The sequence below is a fragment of the Bidens hawaiensis genome, unplaced genomic scaffold, assembly GCF_021521415.1.
Source record: "Bidens hawaiensis isolate Kalapana, Puna unplaced genomic scaffold, B.hawaiensis_p1.1 tig00030203_1, whole genome shotgun sequence".
NCBI classification, from domain to species: domain Eukaryota; kingdom Viridiplantae; phylum Streptophyta; class Magnoliopsida; order Asterales; family Asteraceae; genus Bidens; species Bidens hawaiensis.
The window spans coordinates 178,648-192,108 of record NW_027495022.1 but is presented as its reverse complement, the minus strand read 5'-3'; the positions used below and the strand labels follow the sequence as shown (position 1 = coordinate 192,108).

Here is a 13,461-nt window from a genome sequence, read left to right as displayed (position 1 = left end):
ATCAAATACAAAGTAATAAAGGGTGCAAAGCATGCGACCTGTGAAGGGAGATCGAACATGACGCGCTAATTTCATAATTACGCACACAATGTAATTACACCAAAACACAATATATAACCAGCATAATAAAAGTACGCTAGTTGATTTTTGTAACTCAACATAATTTCACTATGTGAGTAACTACACTTTGTACGTCAACTTGATTTGCATATTAACTTCATCAGATTGCTTTATTTGTAAATGAAAGCTTCTCATGCATTTAATCCGAATTCACAAGCATGAGTCTCAGCAAACCCAGATAACTCTTAAACGGTTTATAACATCTCATTAAATTAAAAATTAATCTTACCAAATATTTAATATGAAAATTCTATAAAATATGATATGTTAAAATTAATATCCGATTTTTTTTAGAAAAGATACTATTTATAATTAAAAAAACAATTTGTATTAAAAAAAAGCAGGTCATGGATCACTAAATCCAGATAGCTTTTAAACGGGTTATAACATATCATTTATTTCGAAAACCTTTTTACTATCAAACTGTAAATATATTATTAACTTTATTACAATAAAAAAATAAAATTCAAAACATAAATATTAAAAAATAAAAAGAATATAAAACAACTCACTGATAAAACCTAATATAGTATAAATATAAATAACCATACATATAAATTTTATAGTAGCATTCTTCAGTCATCACTCAACTTCCCCATTTTATTGCCTAGTCCACTGCCCCCTTGTGAGACTGACTTAATATTATTCTTTCTCTCTCTCTGTCTCTATCTATCTAATTCATCATAAATGGCCAGTGGACTCTCCTTTGATTCAGATCCCATCATATTACTCTTTCAACCCAACATGGACTCCTCACCACCACCAACACCACCCACCACCACCCTCAACCTCACTTGCACCACCACCCATGATCATAATAATATTAAACCGATAAGCGAAATGGACTTCTTTGCCGAAAAACAACACGAAGAAGCGCGTTCGCCTGGTCGTAAATCCCCGGTTACCGAATTGGATTTTAATGTCAACGTACGTAGTTTTGATCATGTGGTTAAATTATGGTTGAAGAAGTCGGTACACGCTCCCAGCCAGTCACATGTCGGTTGGCTGGAGAGTTATGAGTACTCAGCTGCCTAGACCGATTTTTACAACACTGTCTTATATTCTTGTGTCAAGTTTGGTTGAATTATGTTCATAGGAAACCATATGGTAATCTACCGACTCACATGTCGGTCGCCTGGGGAGTTATAAGTATATGAATACTCGGCTGTATAGACCGATGTTTACAACACTTTCTTATATTCTTGCGCCGAGTTTGGTTGAATTATGTTCATAGGAATCCATATGTGTCAATGGTTGCAAAAGTCGGTAGATTGGCGAGTTATGACTACTCGCCGCCTAGACCGATTTTTACAACACTTCTTATCACTTTCTTATATTAATTCTTGCGTCAAGTTTGGTTGAATTATGTTAATAGGAAACCATATGTGTTAATGGTTGCAAAAGTCAGTAGGCGCTCCTAGGTAGTTATGAGTATATGAATACTCAGCTGCCTAGCAGCCCAGGCCGATTTTTACAACATTTTTTAGCGCTTTCTTATGTTGAGTGTCATTGGATTATAGTATTGAGTTTTTGTGTTACAAACTATGCAGACCGGTTTATATCTTCAGACTGGTAACACGAGCAGCGATCAGTCGGTTGTTGACGATGGAGTCTCTCCGAATTCGGAAGATAAACGAGCTAAACACGAGGTTCTTAACTCCTTACCGAATTATACAATAGTCGTTTATTAAAAATTCGATGTTTTAAATCGAATTTGATGTGTTTATATTCGGTTTGCAGCTAGCTGTGGTTCAAGCCGAACTCGAGAGGATGAACATGGAGAATCAACAACTGCGCGAGTTGTTGAACCAGGTTACGGTTAAATACAACACGCTACAATCGCATATGGTGACTATGATGCAACAAAATAATAATCAAGCTACTGGAGATCATAAAACAAATAATGATGGAGGTGGAGGTGAGCTTATGGTTGTGCCTAGACAGTTTATGGATCTCGGTTTAGCGGCTCCTGGGGCAGCGGTTGAAACCGATGAGAATTCGCAGTCGTCGTCGGATGAACGTTCGCGGTCACCGACGCAACAAGAAGAGAGCTCGGAGCAAGGGTCTCATGTAACGAGAGACGGGTCGAATAAGGTGCCGCGGTTGAGTTCGAATTCTTCAAATAATAATAATAATAATAATAATAATAATAATAGTATCGATCAAGCGACCGAAGCGACTATTCGGAAAGCTAGGGTTTCGGTTCGAGCTCGGATAGAAGCGCCAATGGTAATTTGATTATTAATTTTCATTATTCAATTCGATCTATTTCGCGTAATTTTGTTTGTAGAATTTAAGCGTAGTTTTGTTCGAATTTTTAGATTGCGGATGGATGTCAATGGAGGAAATACGGTCAAAAAATGGCGAAAGGGAATCCATGTCCGCGAGCGTATTATCGGTGCACCATGGCCGCGGGTTGTCCGGTTAGAAAACAAGTACGATTACTAATTTATATCTTTTTTAGAATTTTTAGAACGGCAGCTATATTATAAAATAAAAATATCTGGTCAGCAACTAGATAAGACGATAAATACTATTACTAAAATTTTTCGATATTTTGTACACACTCCAGGTACAAAGATGCGCGGAAGATAGAACAATATTAATCACAACCTATGAAGGCTACCATAATCACCCGCTACCGCCCGCGGCAATGGCGATGGCATCCACCACCTCGTCCGCAGCCAGGATGTTGCTCTCCGGATCCATGCCGAGCTCGGACGGGGTCATGAACTCGAATTTTCTAGCGAGAACGTTTCTTTCGTGTTCCTCAAGCATGGCAACGATCTCCGCCTCCGCCCCGTTCCCTACTGTGTCGTTGGATCTTACACAAACACCGAATCCATTACAATTCCAACGCGGTGGCGCTGGCGGAGGTCAGTTCCAGCTACCATTTTCCAACCACCAGAACCCGAACTTCACGCGTCAAAACATGGCGTTACTACCGCAGATATTCGGTCAAGCGTTATACAACCAGTCGAAATTCTCTGGCCTCCAAATGTCTCAGGACATGGAGGCCGGTACCAGCTCACAGCCGACGCTTGGGCAGTTGCACCATCAAGGTGCAACCCTATCACCGGTTGCTTTAGCTGACACGATGTCCGTCCTCACTGCGGACCCAAATTTCTCAGCAGCTTTAGCAGCTGCTATTTCAACAGTTTTTAGCGCCGATGCCGATGGGACTGGTGTTAGTAATGGCAATGAAAACGTCACCAACAACAATAGCAGCGCAACTACTAGCAACAATAATAGCCATGCGAACAATAAAGTCAACAAGTCAGGTTTTCAACGCAATTAATTAACAATAATTAAGAGGCTTTAGTTTTTTTTATTATTTTATACAACACCTGGCTTATTTTATTTTATTTTTTCTTTTAATTTTGGGTTGTTTCTTAAAAGGAGTGGGATAAGTTAGATTTTATCATTCTTTGTGGTTTTGAATAAAACAAGAAAACTCTTTATTAATAGTCTTTTAAGTAATAGTTATTGTATAAATATATAAATAAATACCTACATGTTTAGTTACATTGTTTGTCTTAGTTTAATAAGCTTGCGAAGCCCTTCAATTTTTTTATTATCTTATATTCTAATAAGAAGTTTAATCACTTTCTTATTTTTTTTTACCGGCCGAAAGAGATTCTATACCAAGAGAATCACCGATTAAAAAATTATTTCTGAAAAAAAAGGGTTAAATATTAAGAAGAAGGTTAATCAGTCACTCGCTCACTCGGTCCAGCTGATTTTAAGTTTAACATTTATACCCGAAACCTATAAGAACACCAATGCAATAATCGAATTAGCATACGGATCCTTATTTAGATATTTTTGTTAAACATAATTTGGTTACGAAACATAGATATTGAAGGTCGTAATAATGTGTCATGTAGTGTTATTGTCTCTTTAATCTAATAATAATAATAATAATAATAATAATAATAATAATGGTTTAATTGGAGAGAGGCTAAGATTAATTGACCCATGTGGTGTTGTAAACAGCTACCATAGTAGTATTATTGTTATAAATATTTAATAAATATATTTATTAATTTAATTGTTTAAATTATATATTATTAATCAAAGCACTTAAGACAAAATGTGAAGTCAATGAGAGTCAATGCCACGATTGTCGTTCTCGAATATTAAAAGAGCGAACGTGAGGTCAAGTGGGGTATGAAGTTTGAATAAATCAAACTTATATCTCACTAAATCCATTTTTTTATACAGGATATTGATAATGAAGTAGAAGTATTTAATGAGTTTATTAAATGAAAACGTAACAAGCTTGTAAATGAAAATGCTATGGTTTTTGGGTTTTATATTTTATCTATTTGTGAAGAAACACTAGTTTAATCTTACTAGGGTCAACTTAATATCTTAACCGGGTGGTTTACTGCAATATGATCTTGATCTTCATGAGCCAATATCGATCTAGCCTACAAAACATAACATCGTGAGCTCGTTACGAAAAGGGGAAATAGGATTCATCTTCTAACCAGCCTCCGGCGTGTCAATTAGTATTTATAGTGAGAGAATAATTGTTTTGAGCAAGAGTGTGGATCTTTTTACCGTTGGTATGGAAGGGGTATTTAGAGCACGCTTAAGGTTTGCGATTGGGTGAACCAGCTGGCGTACGGAGATAGGTGTCACTGGATGGTACAACGCCGGGTCATGGGACTAGTTTATCGTGTCATCATGATCCTTTAGGGAATCTTGGACTATGATTGGTTCATATATTACCCACCGTATGTTGTTTGTCTCTCTTGTGGATGAGAAGTCTTCCACCCATACGTAATGTCTATGTTATAATTTGGTAAGGGTCCTTTCGTGGACGATTTGTTGATCAACCCATGAACGACTTTCCTTGTTTCGTGGCTAGCTGACATTGGCTGCTATTCGCTGGTAGCCTGGTAGTGCTTAACGTCTTGCAGGTGGGTTTGTGACCCTACCTCATCAATATGTATGTTTGTTTCGGGTTCGATCTTTTAAGATGCTATAGATTGTTTTCAGTGACTAACTGATCAAATTTTATCATAGGTGAATCTAATTTTTAATATTACTATCAATTTGTGTGTGTGTGTGTGTATAAGGTGGGTCGGTTTTAGCTGTTAGAAAATCAAAACCTAGCATTATTCAAATTCAAGGTCCTAATAAGCTGTCCATAACTTGTAAATAAGTTTAACTTTATCTATTTTCTATCTATTTTCATACTTTTTTTTATTTTTGTAAACGCATGTTATTTAAAAAAAATATATGAAAAGCATGGTGCTTTTTTAATATGAATTCGTAAAACTTATATAAATAAAATTAATATGCGTAAGAAATCATAAAATATTTCAAAATTTTGAACGCTTATAAAATTGTTATATTATTTATAACTACAAACGTAATAATCTGGATAAATTATAAAAAAAACAAAAGATAAAAACAATAAGAGTATATAACTAAGATACTGTTAAAGTGGATTAAAAAATTAGTGAGTTTAACCAAAATAATAAATAGCTCAAACAAGAGATTTGATTATATTCATAAAGTATTTAAAGTAGAATAACAACTGCATCACATATCACTTCTTGTTTATTGTTTGTAAAATATATTTATATGGTGGTGTTAAAATTTCTCAGAGGTTATTCGTCACTAAATCACAAACATACTTAATATAAGGTGTGGAGCGAACGTTGTCACGACCACCTAGGTCCGCCTCTAAGGCTGGGAGCCTGGGAGGGACAACCCCTTAGTCCTTAGACAACCCTCACCACTAACCAATCAGCATGTGTCACCTCATTTCAACTCACTACTTGCAAATTTGACATGTCATTATCCTCACAAGTCAAATTAAAAGCATAATTCAATACTGCTCTAAAGTTTACCGATAAAAATCTCGAAAAATACAAGTGAGTCTTAAGAGATTAGGTATACACCATACAACATTATTATTTCATCGCAGGGCACTTAATGATACAAGTAGGAAGTCTAAGAGCCAACAAGAGAGTCATTATATGATAATAACGTATTAATGTTACATATGATTAGATTGATTGTCAGTTCTATAAAGTATTATAGGGTGCTTAGTAATATAAGATATTATTAATATATAAAGTTAACTTTTTAACATGTTTTAATTATATAAATAAAAGAATTAATGCATATCTTCGTCTCTGTACTAAATAAAACAAAACAATACAAATGTGATCATCTTTCTTATCTTTCTTTCGGCTAATACATTAGGTGGTGTTAACGTTCAGTTTGGTTTGTATCCTCTCGCAAATACTTTGTTTCGACTAAAAATAATGAGTCAAACGATGTCGTTGATGCATAGCTGATATAGGAGTTGGCAAAAGATGAAATCCTTGATCATGAGTCGTGAGAGATTTCGTGATATCTTTCATACGATTGTTAGCTTATCAAGAGTCGATAAATGAATCATCCTGCTCATCTTCTTGGCTTCTTTGCTAGAGAGGTGCAAAAACTGGGGTTTAGCTCGAACAGGTTTTCAAGTGGAAAATGATCGGCTTGGTCTAAATCTGGTTTCGAATAAAAACCAATTTTTTAACTAGTTCGGTTCGGTTTAACATGTTTCATGATGGACATCTCAACGCGATTACAAACTAAAGCTTTCGTTTGGTTTGAAACCAGTTTCTCTCAAACCATTTCTGGACCGTTAAACTTGCTTTTTTTCACCTCTACTGGGCTGCGGTCCCATGGGCCATGGCAGCCAAAGGCCCAGCACAAAATTACCTTAGTGGACTAACAAGTAACAATAATGGATTCTTTTTGTACAAAAAAGAAAAAAAAACTAAATGTTTGGTTAACCAAACGGTATCCAAACCGAATCAGCGTAATAACCGATTAACCAAAACTGACTGGTTATAAAAATCTCATTATTGAAAATGTTTCATTTTCGGTTGTGACTCAAAACTGAATTGACCAATACACCCCCTTACACAATTCTTATCTTCGTCTTGAACGTCAGCCTAAAATCATTTTCTTCGGCAATTGATGGTTTTTTATTTCTTCATATTTTTAAATATCAAAATGCTAACTGGTGTTTTTGTTAGAAAATTACATTTTTATTTTTTTAGTTTTCTGAATAAATAAAAGTTGTCATTATATATAAAATATGCAAAATATTCATCAACTTCTGTTCACCTAATCCTGAAGAAAATAATCAAATAGATTCTTGAACATCTTTATGACCATGCACCAGCAACTGGTCTACTTAGAAGCCATGTCTCTTTGGTCCTACTGTCCATGACTTTAAGCTCGTATTTGGACAAAAGTCACTATTTATTATCCAGATGAAAAGTGTTAATGAAGTTTGGCATACACAAAGCTATTTATTATCCAAAAGCCACTATTTATAAACTACCAAGAAAAATAGATGAGGCTTCCAATTATATAAAGTTTAATATGTACACTTTTATAACATATATACACAATTTGGGTGTTCTATTTGACACAAGAGTTACACATTACACGAAAATAGTTAGGTCTTTCATTGTAATTTCTAACATGTTTAAATACATACCGTGTTTGGGAATATGTTTTACATGTTTAGTAAAGCATATCTCGTGTTTAACATGTTTAAAGTTTGTTTATCTGATAAATGAATGAATATGATTTTTTTTTTCATTTAACTAAATGAATGAAACAAATGTCACATTTGTTTATTTATGTCCCTAAACATTTTATTTATGATGGTTTACTTGCGTTCGTTTATGCTATTTATTTACGTTCACTTGTTTACGTTTGTTTACGTATTTACTTAAGTTTAGGCATTGATTATTTGTAATACTAACCGGTCCCTTATACCTAAACGGCTAAACCCATTAGCCCAGTTAAACTTCAGAACCAAGTCTATGGTGATTGACTAACAAACAAACACAATGACAAACAAAAACATATTTATTTCTTTCATTTATGTTCATTTATACTCGTTTAGTATATTAACAAACTAATACAAACATGTTCATTATCTCACTGAGCAAGCAGAAATGAAAGAAAAACTTAAGTGTTTCCATAAGGTTGTTTACTATGAAGGGGCCTTTAAAGTCCTTCTCCATACCGTCCCGTTGTGGTTTAAAGCTCATTTACCGTCCCATTATATATATATATATGCGCGCACGCACACATATATGTATGTGTGGAAAGTGAAACCCCCCCCCCCATAGCGAATGATCTAAGTGTTCTCTGTTAATATAGAAAATGATTTCTTTATTTTTATTTTTATTTTCAGTTTGTGTGTTGTTAATATTAAATTTTAAAATTTTGACAATGATAAATTGTTTTTCTTCTAGAAATGTTATTACTATACTCTTATTTTCAAAATTCAAAATATTATAACTGTATTTTTAGTTATTTATTTATATAAATTTTATATTACATCACCACTTTAGGCATATGTTATTTTCAAAAGAAATTCTATTTCTGTTACTGCATTTATAACTTTCATGTACACGTTAAATGCTCTATTGGTAAAACGTAAAAACCTTAACAAAACATTTTTTCTTCTTCTTGATAAATCAATCGTTTTCTTAAAAAGAATGATTTTACTCTAAATAGATAAAAACAAAAACAACAGATAAAGATTAAAAACATATGCAACGTTTCTTATCCAAAACCTCATTTCAAATTCAATAATGTTTTTTTTAATAAAAATTAAAGAAGACAATAATATTTATAAAATGACTAGTTTTAATGTCAAATCAAATAAAAAACAAAAATCAAATTAAATTAAAAATAAGGTTCTATAGATACACCACACCTTGTTATACAACACATAGGGTATGTTTGGCCAAACTAACTGGAAGCTGGTAGCTAGAAGCTGTAGCTTTTTAGATATATTTAGGTGTTTGGTAGAGTAGTTGGAGCTTTTTAGATATATTTAGGTATTTGGTAGAGTAGCCGGAGCTTTTAATAAAACTAATTGGGTGCCAGCGTGGTGCGGCGGAATGCGCGCGCAACCTGAGATCAACTGCATAATCAGTGTCGGTACATGATTCACTTGATATTAGTGCACGCATAACCCGAATGCAGACGTGTACTTCGTGCAAAGGCAGCAAGCGTGTAATCGTGACGAAAATCAAGAAACAAAACTAAAATATACAGTAATTTCAAATAGATAGTTTTTTAAACCAACCTCTTTTGATTTGAAACCCTTTCCGACCCGACACTGTTTTAATCTGAAACATGTTCTGACCTAGCCTCTTTCGAACCAAAACCGTACCGACACGAACCGAACTAAATTAACCCTTTTTATCGACTCGTTCCAACCCTAATTTGGTCTTACACATGACCCGAGCTCGTCTGACTCGACTTGTTGCCAATCATAACCGATAAAGAAGTATATCAATATCATACTCAAATTAAAGAGAATAAAATGCTCTTTTTTTATGATGTAATGTGTTTAAAAAAATATTAACGTGTGAAAAAGTTATTGACTTTTAAAGAGTCATGGGGTAGTTAGTTTTGAATAAGAATAAAATATGTAACTATTATATAAATTAACAAAAATTGATGAAAGTTCAAGTACCAAAATTGTAAATTCAATTATAAAAGCTTGTAGCTTTTTCTACTACTAGTGTTTAGAAAAAGAGTTTTTTCTCTTAATATAAAAGCTTCAAGCTCATTGAACAAAACAAGACTTTTTGTTAAGTAAGAGCTTTTTCTTAAAAGCTTGAAGCTTGAAACCCTTAAAAGCTTATAAAAGCTCATTGCCAAACATACCCATACTCTTAAATCAACTTATTTAAATTATATGAATCGTATAAGGTGTATAACTTTTACATACCTTTTAAACAATTCATATCACATTTCATATATATAAAAATCTTATTTTGTGACATGTACTTGTAAACTTTATATCACATTTCATATATATAAAAATCTTATTTTGTGACGCATGTATTTGTAAACTTTTTATATATATTGGACATGTCATATAGCATATGATATGTGAAAAATGTTATATAGTCCCGTATAACCTGTCAGTGATATATATACAACACGTTAATAACGTATGTATATTCTAACCAATATAAAACATAAAGTTGCAATAAAACTGAAGATATGGTCTTGAACTTGGGTAAGACCTGGACCCCAATCAAACAACGAAAAAGAAAAACGACAAAAGAGAACACCCCGCACCACCATGACGGATACGTCCATAGCACTACACGAGAGAAGGTACAAGTAAGAACCACTACAAACATCTAAGCTCTGTCAGAAATGGGCGCCAACAGTGTGAGGCCACCAGTGCATCCGGTACACGCGGAAGTTGGAACCATCAACGCAGACCCACAAAAGGTGGGACACACAAGAAACAACATCCACGATGACTACATAAGGTATTGGAATGAGTTTGGTATAAAAATTTAGGGTAAACTACTTAGGGTATATATAACATATTATATTATTACATATTTTTATTTATAAAAAAAAAACTAATCAGGTATTTACGGGTACTTAACAGGTAAACGAGTATTTTACTTGCTTAGACGCGAAAATTAATAGGTTGATTCGTGTCTACCTGTTTAGTACACGAAACCTGTTAAGGCCATACCTGATACATGTTAAAGTTGTGTAGGTTCGTGTCGTTTATTTGTATATCGTGTCTAAACTGCCAGCCCTGGGTACAAGTAAGGACCACTACAAACGTCTTAGATGTGCAAAAAAAGGTGCCAACATGGTGAGACCACCAGTACGTCAGTATGCACGTAACCACCAACGAAGACCCGTAAAAGGGACAACAGTACCAGAAGATGGGACCCGCACGAAACGGCATCCACAATCTGTAAAGAAAATGTTTTTTTTTTAAGCCGAGAAAATAAATATAAAAATAAATTTTAAAAAAATCAAATAATAATAATAATAATAATAATAATAATAATAATAATAATAATAAAAGAACAAAAACATAATAAGAACAAATAAATTTGAATTGGATGAAGAATGTGCCTTACACTCTACTCCTATGTAACGAATTAGTTACTTAACATCAACACACACGCATTGCATTGCATTTCATATTATTGCTTCGGTCACGCAGGTTACGCCTCATTCCTCTTCCGTTACGTATCACTCCATTGCTACCATTGGTGACGTAAGCATCTGTTTCTGTTTCATGCTATGATATTATTTAATTGCTCGTCTCTCTCGTTTCATTTCATTTCATTCAACTAATCCTCTCATTCACTCTTCGTTTCCATCGCCGTTGATTATCATACACCGTAATTAACACACATTATGCTTCCATACTTTGATTCTGTTGCTTACATTCACTGTTAGTTAGTTGCTTTGATTTTGTAATTATTAAGCTGTTATTATTGTTATTATTCAATATACGATCGGAATATGTGAAGATAGCATGAGTTTGTATATGTTTGCTTATCTGTTTTGTTTAATTTGTTTGACCTAATTTTGATTTAGTTTGCAGTTAATTAACGATGATCATACGCGGTAAACACATTATGCTTCGATTCGATAGTTTGATTCTGTTGCATTCACTGTTAGTTAGTTGCTTTGATTTTGTAATTATTAAGCTGTTATTATTATTATTATTATTATTATTCAATATACGATCGGAAACTGTGTATATTTGCTTAGCTGTTTTGTTTGACCTCTATACACGTTAAATACGCCGGGATTTGATAGTTCAATTCCGTGGCATTTGCAGTTATTTGCTCAGATTTAGGAGTAATTAGGTGTGCAAACGAGCCGAGCTCGGCTTGTGAGTAGTTTTTCAAGCTCGAGCTTGGCTCGTTTACTATTTATTAATTGATTTTTATAAATTTATAATTATTTATATATATAAATTTTTAATTATAATTTTATATATAGTATATAGTTATCTTTTCATAACATTATATATATTAACTAAGTTGTGCTATTTTCACAAATTATTATATATGTTATTATTATTCGATATACGATCAGAATTTGTGAAGATAGCACGAATTTGTTTGACCTAATTCTGAATCAGTGATCATTAAGCACATTGTGCTTTGATAGTTTGATTCTGTTACATTCACTGTTAGTTAGTTGGTTGCTATGATTTCATTTCGATAGCTGTTTTTGCTTCGATATACGATTGACATTTGTGAAGATAGCACGAATCATGTCTATTTGCTTATATCTTTTGTTTAACCTAATCCTAATAGAGTGATTGTGCTTTGATTCTCTCGTATTCATAGTTAGTTGATATGATTTAGGTATTAAGCAGTTAATATAATCAGTAGGGGTGTAACGAGCCTAGCCAAGCCCGAACTCGGCTCGTTTTGACTTGCGAGAGCTTGTTTCGAACTCTTTTTCTAAAGATCAAGTTCGGCTCATGAATTTTTTTTTTAAGCTCAAGTTTGGCTTGTTTATTATTTACTACTTAATTTATATAAGTTTTTAATTATTTTTTATATATTTTGAGAAAAACCTTAAATGAGCCTAAGCTCGGCTCGTTTTGAACTCTTTTTCTAAAGCTTGAGTTCGACTCATGAATTGTTTTTGTTTTTAAGCTCGAGTTTGGCTCGTTTATTATTTATTAATTAATTTATATAAGTTTTTAATTATTTTTTTAACATATTTTGAGAAAATATGAGCCTGAGCTCGGTTGAGCTCGTGTAATACCTTAAACGAGCCAAAGCTCGGCTCAAGCTCAGCTGTGTAGTGTGAAATTAATACATAGAAGTCCAAAAGAGGTAAAGCTTAAATTACACTATGCTCGTCAAGGCTCAACACGCCTAAACAAGCTTCCCATACAAGGCTGGAGGTTGGGTTCGATAACTAACTAGCTGTCTTTGAGACCAGGCTAGTTGCTAGTGTATCGATCCAAGCTTGAGCAGCTCACGAGCGGGTCAGCTTGTTTGCACCCTTATTAGTCGATTTAGTAAACAACTAGAGGCTTTTTGTAATTGTTAGTTGGTTAATCTAATGATAAGGGTGATCTAGAACTTGCAAACAGGAATTTGCTTTGACATAGATGATTTTTGCTAGCTTTGATTTTGTGTGATGTTTTTGTACCTTCTTGGATCAATGTCTGAATCACAGGGTATGATGATTCAGATACTGGCCGAGGACTGATTTTGGTAATGCAGGATTTGATTTTGATAACTGTTTTTGCTTCAAAATATAACTTATCGGTGATGATCATATATAGGGTAAATACTTTGTGCCTCAATTCTCTTGCATTCATAGTTAGTTGCTATGATTTAGGGAATAAGCTGTTAATATAATCCGTTTAGTAAACAACTGTATTCCATTTGTCTGAAACCAAGGATTTTTGTAGATGCTAGTCTGTTAATCTTGATCTAGAACTTGCAGAGAGGATTTGTTGCTAGGGTGATGCCATGGTAC

The 13,461-nt window shown here is 33.7% G+C and overlaps 1 protein-coding gene across 1 annotated transcript; it reads left to right on the top strand.

Annotated features, from left to right (window-relative positions):
* Positions 1–807: 807 nt before the first annotated feature.
* Positions 808–3,478, top strand: LOC143580032 (WRKY transcription factor 6-like). The gene is made up of 5 exons (XM_077063172.1): positions 808–1,047; positions 1,671–1,769; positions 1,861–2,349; positions 2,442–2,555; positions 2,693–3,478. The coding sequence occupies exons 1-5, from the start codon at positions 808–810 to the stop codon at positions 3,416–3,418; spliced, it is 1,668 nt and encodes a 555-aa protein (XP_076919287.1). The 3' UTR covers positions 3,419–3,478.
* Positions 3,479–13,461: the final 9,983 nt, after the last annotated feature.

What these genes read in the sequence shown, in the direction of transcription:
- LOC143580032 (XM_077063172.1), top strand. Translation starts at nt 808, where the DNA reads ATGGCCAGTGGACTCTCCTTTGATTCAGATCCCATCATATTACTCTTT. An exon ending in CTCGGATAGAAGCGCCAATG is followed by an intron (nt 2,350 to 2,441) that starts GTAATTTGATTA and finishes TCGAATTTTTAG; the next exon opens with ATTGCGGATGGATGTCAATG. An exon ending in GTTGTCCGGTTAGAAAACAA is followed by an intron (nt 2,556 to 2,692) that starts GTACGATTACTA and finishes TACACACTCCAG; the next exon opens with GTACAAAGATGCGCGGAAGA.